The sequence below is a fragment of the Scyliorhinus torazame genome, chromosome 17 (assembly GCF_047496885.1).
Source record: "Scyliorhinus torazame isolate Kashiwa2021f chromosome 17, sScyTor2.1, whole genome shotgun sequence".
NCBI classification, from domain to species: Eukaryota; Metazoa; Chordata; class Chondrichthyes; order Carcharhiniformes; family Scyliorhinidae; genus Scyliorhinus; species Scyliorhinus torazame.
The window spans coordinates 88,995,794-89,015,606 of NC_092723.1; the positions used below are offsets into that span (position 1 = coordinate 88,995,794).

Consider the following 19,813-nt stretch of genomic DNA (forward strand, 5'->3'; position numbering starts at 1 on the left):
GTGAACTCGCCAACATTGAGGGCATTTAAAAGTTTATTGGATAAACATATGGATGATAATGGCATAGTGTAGGTTAGATGGCTTTTGTTTCGGTGCAACATCGTGGGCCGAAGGGCCTGTACTGCGCTGTATTGTTCTATGTTCTATGTAAGTGTTTGGGGCCTTCTCGGGCTACAAACTCAATCTGGGCAAAAGTGAAGTTTTCCCGGTGAACTCAAACGGGAGGGGGATGAGCTGGAAGGTCTACCATTTGAAATAGCCTGAAACAAATTCCGCTACCTATGGATACAGATAGCCCAAGACTGGACACAGATCCACAAGTAGAGGAAGTTAAAAAAGACCTACAGAGATGGGATGTACTCCTGCTTTCCCTGGCTGTGAGAGTGCAGATGATCAAGATGAATGTACTGCCAAAGTAACTCTTCCTGTTTAGATCGATACCGATCATCACCCCCAAGACCTTTGCTGAACACACATCCAGCTCAGTGGTGGCCGCAACATGAAGAGCGTGGAACCAGGTGAGACTACACTTTGCCTTAACCAAGATGTCCACCCTCTGTGGCAACCACAAGTTCCCACCAGCCATGCTGGACACCACCTTTAAGAGGCAGAGGCAGAGAATTCCGTGGCGGCCATGGTGCAACCGGCTCCAGCTCAGAAACAACGGTGCTTTAAACCTCAATAACGGGACTTCTCCGCCAGGAAAAAGGTGCAAACGTCGAAGAGGGTAGAGTACTCCCCGGGACGTTTAAGCCGGAAACCTACTGGACCCGTCAGAAATTGGTTAAAAAACTCGACCAAAGAAAGTGGAGGGAACTTGCGGCGCAGCAACGTACGAGCAAACGATGGAAGGGCAAGGGTCGGCGCCTGTGGGAAAGACTCAAACAATTTGATTAATTACCTTTATCAGGAACGAACTCCGGCAACAGAGAGGAGAAATGCAAGAGGACTGGTCGAGGGCCATCAAGGGTGCAGTAACATGGGTCGCGTGGAAAAGTGCCTCGAGGCACAAGGAGCGAAGCTGCGAGAGGTGGAGGCGGTGTTCTCCGATCAAAGCGACCGGATCGTACCCTTGGAGGCAGAGCTGGGAGCCCTGGGAGACCTGAGTAAATCGCTCAAGGCGAAGCTTGAGGAACACAAAAATAGGTCGACGATTGAAGTGTATATGGAGACTAACCACAACGGGGAGGTGTCGGCAGCCGCATTTTGGGAGGCACTGAAGGCAATGGTCCAAGGGGAGATTATCTCATTTAAAGCGAATAGACATAGGAGGCGGAGAGAGGAAAACGGTTCTTGGAGGAGACAATTGAGGTGGACAAGAGATACACGAGGGCCCCAACAAAGGAGCTGTTGGCAGAGAGAAAGAAGTTGCAGAGACAGTGTGGTAGGATGACAACAGGGAAGACAGTGGGCAGTTAAGAAGGCGCGATGCAAGTACGGAGAGAAGGCGAGCCGTATGATGGTCCACCCGCTGAAGAGGTACCGAAGGTTGTTGTCTCCATGGTTGCGGAGAAGGCCTTCAACCGCGTGGAATGGAGGTATTTACTTGAAATTTTGGGTAGGTTTGGATTTGGACCGAAATTCATGGTGTGGTGCACACGCTATATATAGCTCTGGATAAAAGCAAATTACTGCGGATGCTGGAATCTGAAACGTAAGAGAAAATGCTGGAAAATCTCAGCAAGTCTGGCAACATCTGTAGGGAGAGAAAAGAGCTAACGTTTCGAGTCCGATGACTTTGACAAAGAGTCATCGGACTCGAAACGTTAGCTCTTTTCTCTCCCTACAGATGCTGCCAGACTTGCTGAGATTTTCCAGCATTTTCTCTTTCGTTATATACAGCTCTGCTGGCACGTGTAGTCACAAACAGAATGAGCTCACCAAGTTTTAGGTGGCACAGAGGTACAAGACAGGGATGTCCATTGTCACTGTTGCTATTTATGTTGGCGACTGAACCCTTGGCGATGGCCCTTAGGGGGTCTGCGGAGTGGCGGGGGATTATGAGAAGGAGTGGGGAACATCGGGTATCGCTATACCCGGACGATCTGTTGTTGTTTGTATCGGATCCGCTGGAGAGTATGGGTAGGATCATGGGAATACTGGAAAGGGTTGGGGCCTTCTCGGGGTATAGGTTGAAAGTAGGGAAGAGCGGGATATTTCCGGTGCCGGCACGCGGTGGGGAAGGGTTTCGGTACTTAGGGAATCGGGTGACAGGGAATGGGCTATGATGCAAAAGTGGAATTTGACAACATTGGTGGGAGAGATAAAAGCGGACCTTAATAGATGGGATTTATTGCATCTGACATTGGCAGGGACAGTGCAGGTCATAAAAATGAATGCGTTACCAAGGTTCTTGTTTGTCTTCCAGGCCCTCCCGATCTTTCTCCCAAAGATTTACTTTTGGTAATTAGAGACAATAATCTCAGAATTATATATGGGTGGTGTAGCCATCTTGAGATGGCCACCTGCAAAGAAATTCAGAACTTTGGACAGATGGAGGCTCCATGCTTTCCGACACCGGAAGGCTTCACCTTCATCCAACAGATTCCATTGGAAGAGCGTGTACGAGGGCCAAAGGGACCCAAAACCACTTCTTCCATTTTTGTCAGCAGCAAACAAGGTAAGAGAAAATGGTGGGTCACGCAGGTCGGCCAGTGTGGGACGCGAAGGTCGGCCGGGTTGGGTCCCGGAGGTTGGCCGGTTGGTAAAAATGGGTCCCCGGAAAAAAAAGTTTGAAGAACACTGCAGTAGACCACGCGAAATGTAGACAACAAATAGAGAGGTTGCAGTCACTGCTTTCAGTGCAAAACGGATTTAGAGATACCTTTGGCAAAATTTCGATGAGGAAGGTGCCCTCAATTGGCAAGAACTAAATTAAACCGCCCAGAGATATATGGAGCACTCAGAAAATCACAACAGAGCCCCCCATGCCCCGGAAAGGAAAGCACCCGCATCACCGACTGCACAGGCAGCACACACCCCCATGAATCCGGTCACCACACAGTGCAAGTCATCGGATCGGGAGGAGCCCGTTTACATTTACACCACCCCATTATCCATCACCCAATTGAGAGATACCTGCGCTAAAATTGATCCAATCGAACCCACCGCAGACCCGCATAATTTATTTGAGAGAGTACTCCAGCAAAAGGTTATGCACGGTCGAGACGAAAGGGAGGAAGTTAAACTTATAGGATTGAGCCTTGATCAGTCCGTCAGCTCAGCTTTGCCAGAACCCCAGAATGTAGGAGGAGGAACCCTACAGGAAATGAAAACGGCCATTTTAAATGCGATCGGGTACAAGGGAGACCCAGTAGAAGGTTTAAACCGCTGTAGGCAAAAGAAGGGAGAGCATCTGACCGCATTTGCAGGTTGCCTTTGGATCCATTTTAAGGCAGTATTTGGGGATTTGAACTGCACACACTTTAATGAGGACGACACCACTAAATGGTCCCGCACTTTAGTCTCGCATGCCACAGAAGCAGGTCAAAAGGCTTGTGTGAATTACGACCCCGCAGACCACACACACAATGAAGTGTAGGTATTAAAGCGACTCTCCCGAGGTTGGGAACAATCCCTACACAGGAAGGCAGATCAGGAAGAGATAGAAGTAAATATGCACTCAGTTAGAACTAATCAGGGACCCGCATGGATAAACGAGGGTAGAGGAGGAGTCCAATATCCCAGGGAACCATACCCAAGGGAGCAATACACCAGAGAGCCTGCTCCACCTTTCCTATTTCTGACTTCAACTCATACTACCTCAGTAGGCAGATCCTCCCTCAAACTGCCTTTCTGCAGCTGTTATACTATCTCTAATTAACAAGGCCACCTCCCTGCCTCTTTTACCACCTTCCCTAATCTTACTGAAAGATCTATAACCAGGAACCTCCAACGACCATTTCTGCACCTCTTCTATCCAAGTTTCCGTATTGGCCACCACATCGTAGTCTCAAGTACCGATCCATGCCTTAAGTTCACCCACCTTATTCCTGATGCTGCTTGCGTTGAAGTATACACACTTCAACCCATCTCCATGCCTGCAAGTACTCTCCTTTGTCAGTGTTTCCTTCCCCACTGCCTCACTACACGCTTTAGCGTCCTGAATATCGGCTACCTCAGTTGCTGGACTACAAATCTGGTTCCCATTCCCCTGCCAAATTAGTTTAAACCCTCCGGAAGTGTACTAGAAAGCCTCCCTCCCAGGATATTGGTGCCCCTCTGGTTCAGATGCAACCCGTCCTGCTTGTACAGGTCCCACCTTCCCCAGAATGCGCTCCAATTATCCAAATACCTGAAGCCCTCCCTCCGACACCATTCCTGCAGCCACGTGTTCAACTGCACTCTCTCCCTATTCCGAGCCTCGCTATCACGTGGCACTGGCAACAAACCAGAGATGACAACTCTGTTGACACACGGTCTCTGAGGAGCTGGAGTTGGGTACACTTCCCGCAGGTATATTCAACGGGGACACCGGTGATATCCCTCACCACCCACATCCTACAGGAGGAGCATGCAACTGGCCAGGCCTCCATCCCCTCTTACCTTACAGAATATAGCTGCCCTGTGGACCAACTGGACCTCCGCCCTCTGACTCTGCTCCCAGTCAGCTGCACGCTCTGTAAACTCCTGGCTCCCTTCTCACTCTTTGAGGAAATGAAATGAGCACCTTGCTCCCTCCTCACCTAACTCGCTCAGTCACCAAACTCTCAGTATAGCACTCAAATGCACCCAAAATCAGACTCAGTTCTTTACAGAGTAGTGGGTGTGTGGAATGCATTGGCAGCAGAGGTGGTGGAGTCAGAGTCATTAGGGACATTTAAGCGACTTAGACAAGCACATGGACAGCAGTAAATTGAAGGAGTGTAAGTTAGGTTGATCTTAGATTAGGATAAATGGTCGGCACAGCATCTTGGGCTGAAGGGCCTGGACTGTGCTGTACTGTTCTATGTTCTATATTTTTACACCACACATAGGGAGACATTTGGTGCGAAAACATTGCCACTTGGAACCCCCTTTCATACACAGTAGAGGCCCTTCTAGTAATTGCAATAATCTGCAAGTGTCATTCAGACACTTTGATTCCGCAAATGGCGAGCAAAAGCCTCCCGGTCCCCGATATATACAGTTCGAGCCCCCTTTTTCGGCATTAAACAAAACTGAATTACCTGCTGTAAGAATTATAACCATATACCTCTGTAAACTTTGCTAGATTAAATAGAAATGTAATGTTGCTGTTTTAAAATTTTTGTACTGTACATACGTTCTTTTTGATATTTACCAGCACCATAAGAGTAGCTTAGATAGTGTTAGAGATGCAATTGTGCGGGTAAGTTAAATGTTTAATCGTGAAATGTTTTGTCGTGACCCGTTAGAAATTAGTAATTTGTGATGTGTTAATACAATTAGGTAAATGCCCCAAAACATAGGACAGAGTAGTGTAGAACCTGTCCTTGACCAAGGGTGACCGGTACACCGAGGGTGCATTGGGATCAACAGTGTGATCCACCACACTTCACGTTCAGGATCAAGAGGACGGGATGTAGCCATCTGAGATGGCCACCTGCAAAGAATGATGGGAATTATGGCCAGGTTTGAGACACAGACAAGCTGCAGCTTGTATCTTTGCAAACGGCAGCCCAGAAGTATGCAGGAATTCACACCTGCAAATGGGCCATTCAAGGTGATTAAAATAACAATGGGACCATCAGGTCCATCGCATCATCTTCCAGACTAGGTGGCACCGAGGTCCTGTTCGGTGCCCTCCCACGATTGGCCACTGATGCCCACCCCAAAAGTGATGTGGCAGCCCCTGATTGGATGTGACCAATCAGAGGGTGGAGCCCTGAGGAATTGATTGACAGTGACACAGAAACTGCCCACAAAAGGGGCGAGGAAAACTCAAGCCAGTTGAAAGACAATGCAGCCATGATTTCTGTCTTTTTTGGACCTGGCCTGTGCCCGCCTCTTTTGGATCCGGCCTGTGTTAGCCCAACTGCAGCATAACGACCAGACAGCCAAGTCCAAGACCAACGATCGCTACCTGACTGCTGAGCCCAGCAGAGATAGTTCCACTTCTTCAAACAAGCCACGTGATCAAGATAAAGGCCTTGCCCACTTGCACAGTGCCGGTCGCCTGAAGTTAAGTTGATAGGTGTAGTTTAACTCGTAGTATATTGTGCTTGCATGTCGAAGTAACTCTTGTGTGTAAATAAACCATCTTTGAACTTGAACTGACTAACTGGTTGTGTGGTCCTTTGATCGATATCTGGTAAAGCCTTGTGGTGGTATCATTTGATACCTGGCGACTCTAAAGAGCATCATTATTAATTGGCAACATTATTGGTGACTCTGGTGGTGATTGGCAACAGCGGGGAAGGTGCCCAAGGTAAAGAGGTCTCTGCTATAGAGGCAGACACAGAAAGGGGGGAGTGGCAGCCTGGTTGTGGGAATTGTATGATTTTTTACATTTGGAAAAGATAAAATTTGAGTTGAGGGGGTTGGAGGAGGGATTCGAGACACGGTGGGGATTGTTCATGACAATGTTTGAAGAATTGTATGTCGCAGGGGGGTGGTAAGGGGTAGAATAGGGTAAACTGTACATACCGTAGGTTGTTCAATGTGTTGCTGTATTTGTTACTGTTCTTGTTTATACACGTTTGGAATAAAATAATTTTTAAAAACTGCAGAAAGGGACTTCCGGGTGCGGCAATGACCAGCTGAGTCGCACGTTTCGGCACCTCCCGCTGGAACGGACTTTTGGGCTCTTATTAGGAGCCCCAACGGCAATTTAAACGGCCAAAAACACTGTGCGGTAAACCAGAAGGGAATCCCCCCCGGACACGCATGGAAAAGGGAGAGGATAGCGGCCGGATTACGGAGGATCCTCTGGAGCAGCGGCAAGGAAGGGAAGCTCAAAGCAAGATGGCGTCGGAAGGTGGCCGTTTGCTATGGGGCCCGGAGCAACAAGAGTTCCTGTGGCGCTGTGTAGAAGAGCTGAAGGAGTTGAAGAAGGAGCTGTTGGCCCCGATATTACAGGCGATTGAAGGGCTAAAGGAGGAGCAGGGGACCCAGGAGCTGGAGCTTCGGGTCGTGAAGGCAAAGACTGCTGAAAACGAAGATGAAATACAGGGCCTGGTGGTGAAGGCAGAAACGCACGAGGCACAGCACAAAAGGTGTGTGGAGAGGTTGGAAGCACTGGAGAATAATTCGAGGAGGAAGAATTTAAGAGTCCTGGGTCTTCCCGAAGGCGTAGAAGGGGCGGACGTCGGGACATATGTGAGCACGATGCTTCACTCGCTAATGGGATCGGAGGCCCCGACGGGCCCTTTGGAGGTGGAGGGTGCCTATCGAGTTCTGGCGCGAAGACCAAAGGCTGGAGAAATACCTCGAGCTATAGTGGTGAGGTTTCTCCGCTACAATGACAGGGAGACGGTCCTCAGATGAGCAAAGAAAACTCGGAGCTGTAGGTGGGAGAACGCGGTGATCTGCATATACCAGGATTGGAGTGCGGAGGTGGCGAGAAGGAGGGCAAGCTTCAATCGGGCTAAGGCGGTGCTTCACAAAAAGGTTCAATTTGGAATGTTGCAACCGGCGAGACTGTGGGTCACACACCAAGGGAAGCACCACTACTTCGAGACGGCAGAAGAGGCGTGGACATTCATTGTGGACGAGAAGCTGGAATAGTCTGGCGAGAGAAAGAGCTTCTGGGACAAAGTGGTGGGGTGATTATGTGGGGCGAGGAAGGAGAAGGGGGGGGGGCAGAGACACGATTTTTCAATCTGTTAATTCTGTGACCCAGTAACTTTTCACTCTTCCCCATGTTGGGGGGGGAGTATGAGGAACTGTGGGCGCCGGTGGGACGGAAAGGGGAAGGAGAAAGGAAATGCGCCAGTAGGGGCGGGGCTCAGTGGGAAACGCGGGCTTTGTTCCCGCGCTATGGTAACTGTGGCGGGAACGGGGACACAGGAAGGAGGGGGCCTCGCACAGTGGGGGCCGAGGACAAGGGGGGAAGCCGAGGTCAGCCAGAGTTCGCTGACTTCTGGGAGCAACATGGGGGGTGCAACTACGCTAGAGGGGGATCTAGCGGGGAGGGGGGGGGGGTGATTAACTGGGTTGCTGCTGCTAAGGAGAAGGGGGAGCTGTTATGGGATGGGGTGGTCGAGGCGGGGGGGGCACCGTCGGTGGGATATACAAGTACGTGGGAACCGGGTGAGGAGCTGGGTTAAAAAAGGGGATGGCTAGTCGACAAGGGGGGGTAAAGAGCCCCCCAACCCGGCTGATCACGTGGAATGTGAGAGGGCTGAACGGGCCGATTAAAAGGGCTCGGGTACTCGCACACCTAAAGAAATTAAAGGCAGATGTGGTTATGTTGCAGGAGACGCACCTGAAACTGATAGACCAGGTCAGACTACGTAAAGGATGGGTGGGGCAGGTGTTTCATTCGGGTTTAGATGCGAAGAATAGGGGGGTGGCTATCTTAGGGGGGAAACGGGTACTGTTTGAGGCAAAGACCACAGTGGCGGATAGTGGGGGTAGATATGTGATGGTGAGTGGCAGATTGCAAGGGGAGGCGGTGGTTCTGGTGAACGTATACGCCCCGAACTGGGACGATGCAAATTTTATGAGGCGTATGCTGGGACGTATCCCGGACCTGGAGGCGGGAATGTTGGTAATGGGGGGGGGAAGACTTCAATACGGTGCTTGATCCAGGGCTGGACCGGTCGAGGTCCAGGACCGGGAGGAGGCCGGCAGCAGCCAGGGTGCTCAAGGACTTCATGGAGCAGATGGGAGGAGTAGACCCCTGGAGATTTATTAGGCCTAGGAGTAAGGAGTTCTCATTTTTCTCCCATGTTCACAAAGTATACTCATGGATAGACTTTTTTGTCTTGGGAAGGGCACTGATTCCGAAGGTGACAGGGACGGAGTATACGGCCATAGCCATTTCGGACCACGCTCCACATTGGGTAGGCCTGGAGGTAGGAGAGGAAAAAGAACAGCACCCACTCTGGAGAATGGATATGGGCTTATTGGCGGATGAGGGGGTATGTTTAAGGGTGAGAGGGTGTATCGAAAGGTACTTGGAGCTTAATGACAACGGAGAGGTTCAGGTGGGAGTGGTCTGGGAGGCGTTGAAGGCGGTGGTCAGAGGGGAACTGATATCCATAAGGGCACATAAAGGGAAGCAAGAGGGTAAAGAAAGGGAGCGATTGTTGAAAGAACCTCTGAGGGTGGACAGGCAATATGCAGAGGCACCGGAGGAGGGACTGTACCGGGAAAGACAAAGGTTACATGTGGAATTTGACCTGCTGACCACGGGTAAGGCAGAGGCACAGTGGAGGAGGGCACAGGGTGTACAGTATGAGTATGGAGAGAAGGCGAGTCGGCTACTGGCCCACCAACTGAGGAAGAGGGGAGCAGCGAGGGAGATAGGTGGGGTGAGAGATGAGGAGGGAGAGATGGAACGGGGAGCGGAGAGAGTGAGGGGTGTTCAAGGCATTCTATGAGAGGTTATATAAGGCTCAGCCCCCGGAAGGGAAGGAGGGAATGAGGTGTTTCCTGGATCAGCTGGAATTCCCGAAGGTGGAGGAGCAGGAGAGGGCGGGACTGGGAGCACAGATTGGGATGGAGGAGGTGGTAAAAGGGATTGGGAGCATGCAGGCGGGGAAGGCCCCGGGACCGGACGGATTCCCGGTGGAATTTTATAGGAAATATATGGACCCACTGGCCCCGCTTTTGACGAGAACCTTTAATGAGGCCAGGGAAAGGGGGAGGTTGCCCCCGACTATGTCGGAGGCGATGATATCGCTCCTTTTGAAGAAGGAAAAAGACCCGCTGCAGTGTGGGTCCTACAGGCCCATTTCCCTTTTAAATGTAAATGCTAAGCTCCTGGCCAAGGTGATGGCGACGAGGATAGAGGACTGTGTCCCGGGGGTGGTCCACGAGGATCAAACTGGGTTCGTTAAGGGGAGACAGCTGAACACGAACATACAGAGGCTGCTAGGGGTGATGGTGATGCCCCCATCAGAGGGGGAGGCAGAGATAGTGGTGACCGGGACGCCGAGAAAGCATTCGACAGAGTGGAGTGGGACTATCTGTGGGAAGTGCTGAGGAGATTTGGTTTTGGAGAAGGGTTTATTGGATGGGTACAGCTGTTGTATAGGGCCCCGGTGGCGAGTGTGGTCACGAATAAGCAGATCTCTGACTACTTCCGTCTTTATAGAGGGACGAGGCAGGGGTGTCCCCTGTCTCCGTTACTGTTTGCATTGGCGATTGAGCCCCTGGCCATAGCACTGAGGGGCTCCAGGAAGTGGAGGGGAGTACTCAGGGGAGGAGAAGAACACCGGGTATCATTGTATGCAGATGATTTATTGCTGTATGTTGCAGACCCAGTGGAGGGGATGCCTGAGATAATGCAGACACTCAGGGAGTTTGGGGAATTCTCGGGGTACAAATTGAATATGGGGAAGAGTGAGTTGTTTGTGGTGCATCCGGGGGGGCAGAGCAGGGGAATAGATGATTTACCGCTGAGGAAGGTAACAAGAGATTTCCGATACTTAGGGATTCAGATAGCCAGGAGTTGGAGAACCTTACATCGGCTTAATTTAACACGATTGGTGGAACAGATGGAGGAGGATTTTAAGAGATGGGACATGGTGCCCCTGTCACTGGGGGGTAGAGTGCAGGCGGTCAAAATGGTAGTCCTCCCGAGATTCCTTTTTGTGTTTCAGTGCCTCCCGGTGATGGTCACGAAGGCTTTTTTCAAGAAAATCGAGAAAAGTGTCATGAGTTTTGTGTGGGCTGGGAAGACCCCGAGAGTGAGGAGTGGGTTTTTGCAGCGTAGCAGGGATAGGGGGGGGGGGGTTCTGGCACTACCGAGCCTAAGTGAATACTACTGGGCCGCCAATATCTCAATGGTGTGTAAGTGGATGGGAGAAGGGGAGGGAGCGGCGTGGAAGAGATTGGAGATGCCGTCCTGCAAAGGAACCAGCCTACAAGCACTGGCGACGGCGCCATTGCCGTTCTCCCCGAAGAAATGCACCATAAGTCCAGTGGTGGTGGCAACACTGAAAATTTGGGGGCAGTGGAGACGGTGGAGACGGCATAGGGGAAGGACGGGAGCCTCGGTGCGGTCCCCGATAAGAAATAATCATAGGTTTGTCCCGGGGAGAATAGATGGGGGATTTGGAGCTTGGCAGAGAGCTGGGATTGTGCAACTGAGAGATCTGTTCTTAGACGGGACGTTTGCGAGTCTGGGAGCGCTGACGGAAAAATATGGGTTGCCCAAAGGGAATGCATTTCGGTACATGCAACTGAGGGCTTTTGCGAGGCAACAGGTGAGGGAATTCCCGCAGCTCCCGACGTAGGAGATTCAAGATAGAGTGATCTCAGGGACATGGGTGGGGGATGGTAGGGTGTCGGATATATACAGGGAAATGAGGGACGAGGGGGAGATCATGGTGGATGAGCTGAAGGGAAAATGGGAAGAAGAGCTGGGGGAAGAGATTGAGGAGGGGCTGTGGGCTGATGCCCTACGTAGGGTAAACTCGTCGTCCTCGTGCGCCAGGCTAAGCCTGATACAATTCAAGGTTTTGCACAGGGCGCATATGACCGGAGCAAGGCTCAGTAACTTTTTCGGGGTGGAGGATAGGTGTGGGAGATGCTCGAGAAGCCCAGCAAACCACACCCACATGTTTTGGTCATGCCCGGCACTGCAGGGGTTCTGGGTGGGGGTGGCAAATGTGCTCTCGAAGGTGGTGGGGGTCCGGGTCGAGCCAGGCTGGGGGTTGGCTATATTTGGGGTTGTAGAAGAGCCGGGAGTGCAGGAGGCAAGAGAGGCTGATGTTTTGGCCTTTGCGTCCCTAGTAGCCCGGCGAAGGATATTGCTTATGTGGAAGGAAGCCAAACCCCTGGGCGTGGAGACCTGGATAAACGACATGGCAGGGTTTATAAAACTAGAACGGATAAAGTTTGCACTAAGGGGCTCGGCTCAAGGGTTCACCAGGCGGTGGCAACCGTTCACTGACTACCTCGCAGAACGATAAAGGAAATGGGAAGGTAACAGCAGCAACCCGGGTGGGGGGGGGGCTCGGGGGGGTCCTCAGGGGTGGTTTTTGTATAGATATTTGCACTTGGCTTTGTATATTGGATTGTTTGATTTTATTATCTGGAGAGTTATTATTTTTGTTTTTGGTATGGCAGTTGCCATTTAGTTTATATATTATTTATTTACTTGTTAAAACAGTCACTGTTATTTATATTGTTTTATTGTTGTAAAGAGGGAACACCTTTGTATTGTTTCGTTTGGCCGAAAAATTTGAATAAAATATATATATATATTTTAAACTGCAGAAAAATCAATGGGCAGATCGGGCGGTTGGGGGCACAAAAATGGCAAATTAAATTCAATCCGGAGAAGTGCGAGATAATGCGTTTGGGGAGGGCAAACAAGGTAACTGGAAACATAATAAATTGTAGGAGACTGAAGTGCAGAGTGACTGAAGGACCTTGAAGTGCATATCCAGAGACTCCTGAAGGGTGCAGGACAGGTAAGGTGCTGAAGGTATGTGGGATACTTTCCTTCATTAGCTGAGGCATAGAACATAAGAGCAGGATGGTTATGATAGAACTACATAAAACTGGTTAGGCCACAACAAGCAGACTGCATACAGTTCCAGCCATAATATTACAGGAAGAATGTGATCACAGAGTACAAAGGAGATTTACGAGGAATATAGAATTTACCTATGAGGGAAGATGGGATCGTTTTCATTCGAACAGATAACACGAAGGGAGATTTAATCGAGGTGCATAAAATGATACGGAGATAGGAATAATCTATGTCCTTTAACAGAGAGCTCAATAACCAGGGGCTGCATCCAGGAGGAGGATTGGACGGGATTTATAGAATTATTTACAGTTGAGTTTTACTTTTGTCCAGAGGGCACTGAGGGTTTGGACCTCATTGCCTGAAAGGCTGCTCGAGGCCGAAACCCTCATCGTATTCAAAAAATACTTGGATTCCGACAGGGCTATGGACCAAGAGCTGGGAGGTGGAGTTAGGCTGGATAGCTCTTTTTCAACAAGCAGACACAATGGGTCGAATGGCCACCTAGGGATACTCCCAGAGCAAGTCCAGTATGAGCTACAGGGTAACACTCCCTTTAAACTGTCTAACAATGTGATGTCTGAATCATATTTGGGGTCATTTGTGTTGTGGCCTATGGAGCCACACTCAGACATGCCCACACTTATTTCAATGTCAAAAATTACCAGCACTTTCCTTCCCCCATGCCTGGGCTAGAACAGAACCCAACTGCAAGGTTCATTTGCCTTCCTCATGCCACCACCTAACTTCTGGGTTTCCGTCAACTTCATAGTGATGCTACTGAACCATTATTTACCCAGCTACATAATGACACATTATTAAACTATCACGGTGGCACAGTAGTTGGCACTCATAGAACCAGGGAGCCAGTTTGATTCAGGCCTCAGGTGACTGTGTGTGGAATTTGCACTTTCTCCCCGTGTCTGCGTGGGTTTCCTCCAGGTACTCCGGTTTCCTTCCACAGTCCAAAGATGTGGTTAGGTGCATTGGCCATGATAAGTTGCCCCTTAGTGTCCAAAAGGTCAGGTGGGGTTACTGGGTTGCAGGGATAGATTGCATGGGCAGAGGTAGAGTGCTCTTTCGGAGGGTCGGAAGCTCGATGGGCTGTGTGAATTACTGTTATATGTTGTATGTTCTATGATAAGGCCTGGGCAGCTTTCAGTATCTAATTCCCAGAGCCAGGTAAACTGGTTGTTCCAAGCCCCTTGGGCTTGTCACAGGGCTTTCTGAATTGCATGCAACCAGAATTTGGTAATAAACCTTCCTGTAGTTCAGGGCAAAGTCATTTTGCCAAGTCCAGTGTTGGGTTTCTTTGATAAGTACTGGATGCTGCAGGAATAGGAATGAATGATTCAGACTGTGCTCTTCATTGCCTGTGTGATGTGTGCAGCCACAGGCTCAAACTTACCTGACAGATTGAGGTCAACAAGAACGACATTGGTGAGGAATCCATGCATGTCAAACTGTATCCGTCCATTCTTCAAACTCTCTGTGATTACGTTCTTCACCGAGCCCAGTGCCAACATACAAGCCTCGTGAATCTTCCACCTGCCACAATACGATCAAACTGTCAGTTCTATACGGTGGGTCTACACATCGGCACAAAATACACAACCCAGCCTACTGGGTATTGCACCTGGAAGCAGCTTCCTCTTGTCCATGCTCAGGGAGAAAAAAAAACCACTCAATGCCGCCGACGCCTGTCAACCAGTTAAAGAGAGCAGCCCTGTGAGAAGCTGGAAGATTTAGAGGGAGCACAACAAGGTTGAGAGGGGAAGCAGATGCCTGCCCAGGGCCCCAAACTGCAGGGTACCCAGCAAGACACAAGCAGCAATAAAACATCGACTTCACAAATCAATCGCCCAATTCCCCCAACCTATCCCACCATACTTGGTGTAAAAACACTGGAGCAGGACAGGTTAAGATGTGTAGTCTCAAGTAGGTGTTCTTCATGCAAATGCATGGATTATAGAAAAAAAAGAGTTGCAAACACAAATTCAATTTGGAGGATCTGACACAGAAGCCATTACTAATTTTGGGCTGCAAAATGGTCAGGACTGGGAACTAAACAGAAAGGGATTTAAGATTGGGAGTTGCATATAGGTCCATAGGTCGCACCTCTGACAGAATGAATGCATGCAGAGATTAAACCAACATGTAGCAAAGGCAGAGGAGCATTACTGCGAGTTTGACTTTCATACAGATTGGGATAAGCAGACACGCACATGTCAGAAATTATGCATTTCTACAGCAGTGTGCCCCATAACCAAAAAGGAGAATATATTTTATTTTATGGGATGTGGGCATCACTGGCTCGGAAGTCTTTGTATTGCCCACCTCTAATTACCCTCGAGAAGGTGTCTTCTTGACCAGCTGCAGTTCATGAGGTGTAGATACACCCATAGTGCTGCTGTGGCAGAGGCGGGGGAAAGAGTGAGAGAGAGAAGAGAAATTTCCAGGATTTTGACCCAGATATTACATACATCTGACTGATTACTCTAATTTTGATCATAATTTAATGCTTTTCAATTTAGTGTTTGAAGGGGACCGAAATTCAGATTTGAGTTATGGCTGACTTCAATGGGATGAACAGAGACTGATCACAGTAAACTGGACAGTTTGATGGGTAAAATAACAGATCAGTAGAATGTCAAAAAAGTGATATAGAACCAGTTTATATTGTAAATGACAAGAGTTCTACTTGCCAAAAGAAAAAAACATGGACTACGACAGTGGTAGAGACAACATACAACTAAAATAAAAAGCACATAAAAATATAGAACTGTTCCTGGTGACTGGGAAAGATGCAAATAACAAGAGGAGGCACACCAAACAGTAAGAGCTGCAGGGATCAACACAACACAATTATTTTTACAATTAGGAAAATGATGATGATCAGGAGCAATGTGGACCGATGAGTGATTCTGTAGATAAAAATAAGAAAGCAGCAGACATGTTAAATAACTGTATCAGTGTTACAGTCGAGGAAGAGAATAGCAGCGCCAATCATCCCAAGAAAATAAAATTGAATAAAATTGACAGGGGACTCAGTAAAATTAGTATAAATTTAAAAAAGAATAAAAGGCATTAAAGAGTGACAAATCGACAAGGCCTAATGGTTTCCATCCCAAGACTTTAAAGAAGATGAGAACATAATAGATTCTTTAATTATATTCAGAAAAATGGGCAAGTCACTTCTATTCAAGGGTAAGAGGGGAAAATCAGGGGAATTAAAGATTATCTTTTGTTGGGAAATTACTATAGTTTATAATTAAAAATAGGGTGACCCTGAAAATTGTTGGCTGATTAGAGAGTCAACATGGATTTGTCATGCTTGACAAACCAGACTGAACTATTTCATGAAGAATTGGCTAAAATAGTAGACAAAGGAATGTTTACAGATGCTGTGATCATAACATGGTTGAATTTCACATTCAATTTGAGGGAGAGAGGAATGGGTTGAAGACTTGTGTTTTAAGCTTAAATATGGGCAATTATGAGCAAATGAGGACAGAGCTAGCTGAAGTAAACTGGAAAATTAAGTTAAGGGGTAGATCAGTCAAGATGCAGTGGCAGACATTTAAGGAGATATTTCAGAATACCCAGACGGGGTACATTCCAATAAGAAAGACCAACACCGATCCATAGCTAACTAAAGAAGTGAAAGAGAGTATCATTTTGAAAAAGTGCATAATTCCACAAAGATGAGTAGCAGCTAAGATTGGACAGAACATAAAGAACAGCAAAAAATGACGATTAATAAGACGAGTACGAGAGAAAGCTAATGAGAAATATAAAAACAGATGGTAAGAGTTTCTACAGGTATTTAAAAAAGAAAATGAACATTGGTCCTCTAGAGTGAGAAGGGGGAATTATTAATGAAAAACAAGGAAATGGTGGCTGAATTGAACAGATATTTAGTGCCTGAATACACTGTAGAAAATAAAAATAACATTTCAGATGTAATTATGAATCAGGAGGTGAAAGAGAGGGAAGAACTTAAAACAATTACAATTACTAGGGAAAGGATATTGAGAAAATTATTCGAACTAAAATCTGACAAGCCCCCAGGTTCTGATGAACTTCATCCCAGGACATTAGAAGTGGATTTGAATTTGCTTATTGCCACGTGTACCGAGGTACAGTGAGAAGTACAGTCCAGGTAGATCATTCCATACATGAAAAAATACATAGGGCAAACATAAATACACAATGGCTGCGGAGATAGTAGATGCATTGGTTTTCATTTTCCAAAATTCTTTAGCCCCTGGAAAGGTCCCATCAGATTGGAAAATAGTGAATGTAACTCCTCTATTCAGGACAGGAGCGAGACAGAAAGCAGGAAACTACAGACCAGTTAGCTTGAACATCTGTCATAAGGAAAGTGCTGGAATCGGTTATTGAGGTACATAGAATTGAGAAAATCTCAATGCAAACAGGTGGAGGCAATATGGTATTGTGGAAGGGAATTCATGTTTGACTAATCTTTTAGAGCTCTTTGAAGCTCAAGTAACATGCATGAAGGGCAATGTGTGGATGTACTGTACTTCGGTTTCCAGAAGGCATTTGTCAAAGTACCACATTGGCTACTATTGCCAAACCAATTTACTATTTTCATGATTTACTTGGAGGAAGACACCATGGGTGAGATTTAACCACCGTATTGCACCCGGCGCAGATCTGGGCACGGCAGTTAAATAGCGGGACATCAGGTTGCCATCGAACTCGCCTGCTCCAAATGGCGAGTTCTATATCTCTCCCAAATATGGCGAGTATATCAACCCAATTTGCATTCATTTCTATATCATTAGCAAGATTGAAGTTGAATGTAACGGCCTCCCCAGCGAGAAATCACGTCGGTGTCATTTAAGTACTCCTTTTTCAAAACGTGAAGCTGGCACAATAGCTGCTGTGGTCCATTTCCATTTTACAGCATGTAACTTAAGGGCACTGGAGCTTTTCTTCTGTGAGGCTCTATTTGTCCGTGATGCTTTCAAGCCATCTTTAAATATTGTGCATACCCATAAGAGAGGCAACCGGCTGCTGCCGGTCTGTCCTACAAACACTTGCAGGAAAGAGCCCTGTTCTTGGTTATATGCTGACGGTCACTTTACCTCCCTTTGACCGTGAGCAGCTCTAGCTTCAGAACTGAAGGCTATTGCTAATGAGGAAGTGGCCTAGTGAGTTGTGAAAGCACTTCACAGCTGCAGGCTGTTTGCTGCTTGCTCCTGCTGGTGGATGCAGATGCCTGGAGGCTGCTGTTGCTTTGTTCTTCCTTTTCTGTGGCTGCAAAGAATGACAATTTTTTCTAAGATATCTGGGATCTGTAATACCGGGCTCAGGGGCAGATGAGTCCAGAAAGCAATCCAGTTTGAAGCAACACGACGCTGCTGGTCCTGGTGCGCGACATGATCCAAAGGGGCCACCCGACGATGCCTTTGGAGAAATGGTTTCACAGATTGCTGATGCTTGTGCTACTGGTGTGGTGAGTGCTACATGTAACTGGCACATCACTGCTAGGATTTGGCTCCAGTGAGATTGGATCGTGTGGGAGGGCCTGCACAGCTGTGGCTCCTGGACGGAGAATGGCACTGATACGTGAAACAAGTAACGTATTGACAGATAGATCATTTCTACAACCAAGTTCTGGACATAACACATTCTCAGGCTTATCCGCCGTTTCCATTGAGGAACCTACGAGGGTGTTTGTTTGTTTTTTGTGACAATGAGCTGATAGAGCTTTGTATAGATACCAATATGGAACGGTGATATTTCCTTGTTGTTTAATGATGAGTGTGATATGTGGAATGGTGCGCGACATTGATCATAGATACATAGAAGATAGGTGCAGGAGGCCATCTTTTGGCCCTTCGAGCCTGCTCTGCCATTTATCACAATAATGGCTGATCATCCAACTCAATAGCCTAATCTTGCTTTCTTCCCACAGCCTTTGATCCCATTCCCCCCAAGTGCTATATCTAGCCGCCTCTTGAATATATTCGATGTTTTAGCAACAACTACTTCCTGTGGTAATGAATTCCACTGGTGCACCACTCTTTGGGTGAAGAAATATCTCCTTATTTGTGTCCGAAATGGTTTACCCTGAATCCTCAGACTGTGACCCCTGGTTCTGGACACACCCACCATTGGGAACATCTTCCCTGCATCTACCCTGTCTAGTCCTGTTAGAATTTTTTAAGTCTTTATGAGATCCCCCCCTTATTTTTCTGAACTCCAGCAAGAACAATCCCAACCTAGTCAATCTCTTCTCATATGGCAGTCCCGCCATCCCTCTATGAGATCCAAGTGAGCAACCTGATGGAAATGTTGAAGAAATGCTTTTGAAGATTGTTGATGTGGTCATTGGTGCATGTACCGAGCAAATCACCACTGGTCAAACACGCTGGATGTCAAGGTTGTTCAACTGCCCCTTGAACACCAGTGGAATATGTGGATGCCAGGATTTGGTTCGGATGAGATTGGGCCGTGTGGGAAGGACAGCACAGCTGCAGCTCCTGGACCGAGAATGGTACTGATACATGGAACAATCAGCAAGTGACGCATTGATGAACCGTTCATTTCTACAACAAAGTTCTGGACATGATAAAACACACACAGGCTTATCTTCAGTCTCTGTTGAGGAACCTGTGAGGGGTTTTGTGAAAATTAGCTAATTTAGCTCTGTATTTGTACCAATACGGAACAATGACGTTTCCTTATTGATTAATGGTTGGTATGATATGCGGACTGTTATGGAGTTCATTTTCAAATCTTTGTTACTGTTGACCATTTTTGCCAATAAAATTTTACTCAAGTAGCTTCTGCTGGGTACACATGCCATGTCTCAGATGACAATTATTACATCGCATAATCAATCAAACTTTGAAGTCTGAACAGTTTGTCTGACCTCCAGAAGCATCAGCACCAGAGGCAGCAGCCAACAATCAAGAACTGGGCTTCGGCACTGGGGATAACCTCGAGACCAAAGGGTGAGTGTGTAAGGACGGTCTCCCGAATGTTCACAGGCAAGGAGGCTCCTTATGTGGTCGGGGTGGATGTCCAAAGCAAGGTTTTCCAGCACAACTAGCTCGCTCGATCGCACTCAGAGAATGGAGTATACCCAAGGGTAGGGGAGGCTTGGGGGATTTGAGGGTTCTGGGGTGGAAGTCCTAACTGATGGTCGGTCTCTCTCTCCTCCTCCAATTC

The 19,813-nt window shown here is 47.9% G+C and overlaps 1 protein-coding gene across 4 annotated transcripts in view; it reads right to left on the minus strand.

Annotated features, from left to right (window-relative positions):
• The window catches only part of ipo9 (importin 9), a 267,453-nt gene that overhangs the window by 131,114 nt on the left and 116,526 nt on the right, over positions 1-19,813 (minus strand). For all 4 annotated transcript variants that reach the window (XM_072480721.1, XM_072480720.1, XM_072480719.1 and 1 more), the window contains one exon: positions 14,016-14,155. In XM_072480721.1, coding sequence (XP_072336822.1) covers positions 14,016-14,155 — 140 coding nt within the window. The remainder of the gene's footprint in view (positions 1-14,015; positions 14,156-19,813) is intronic.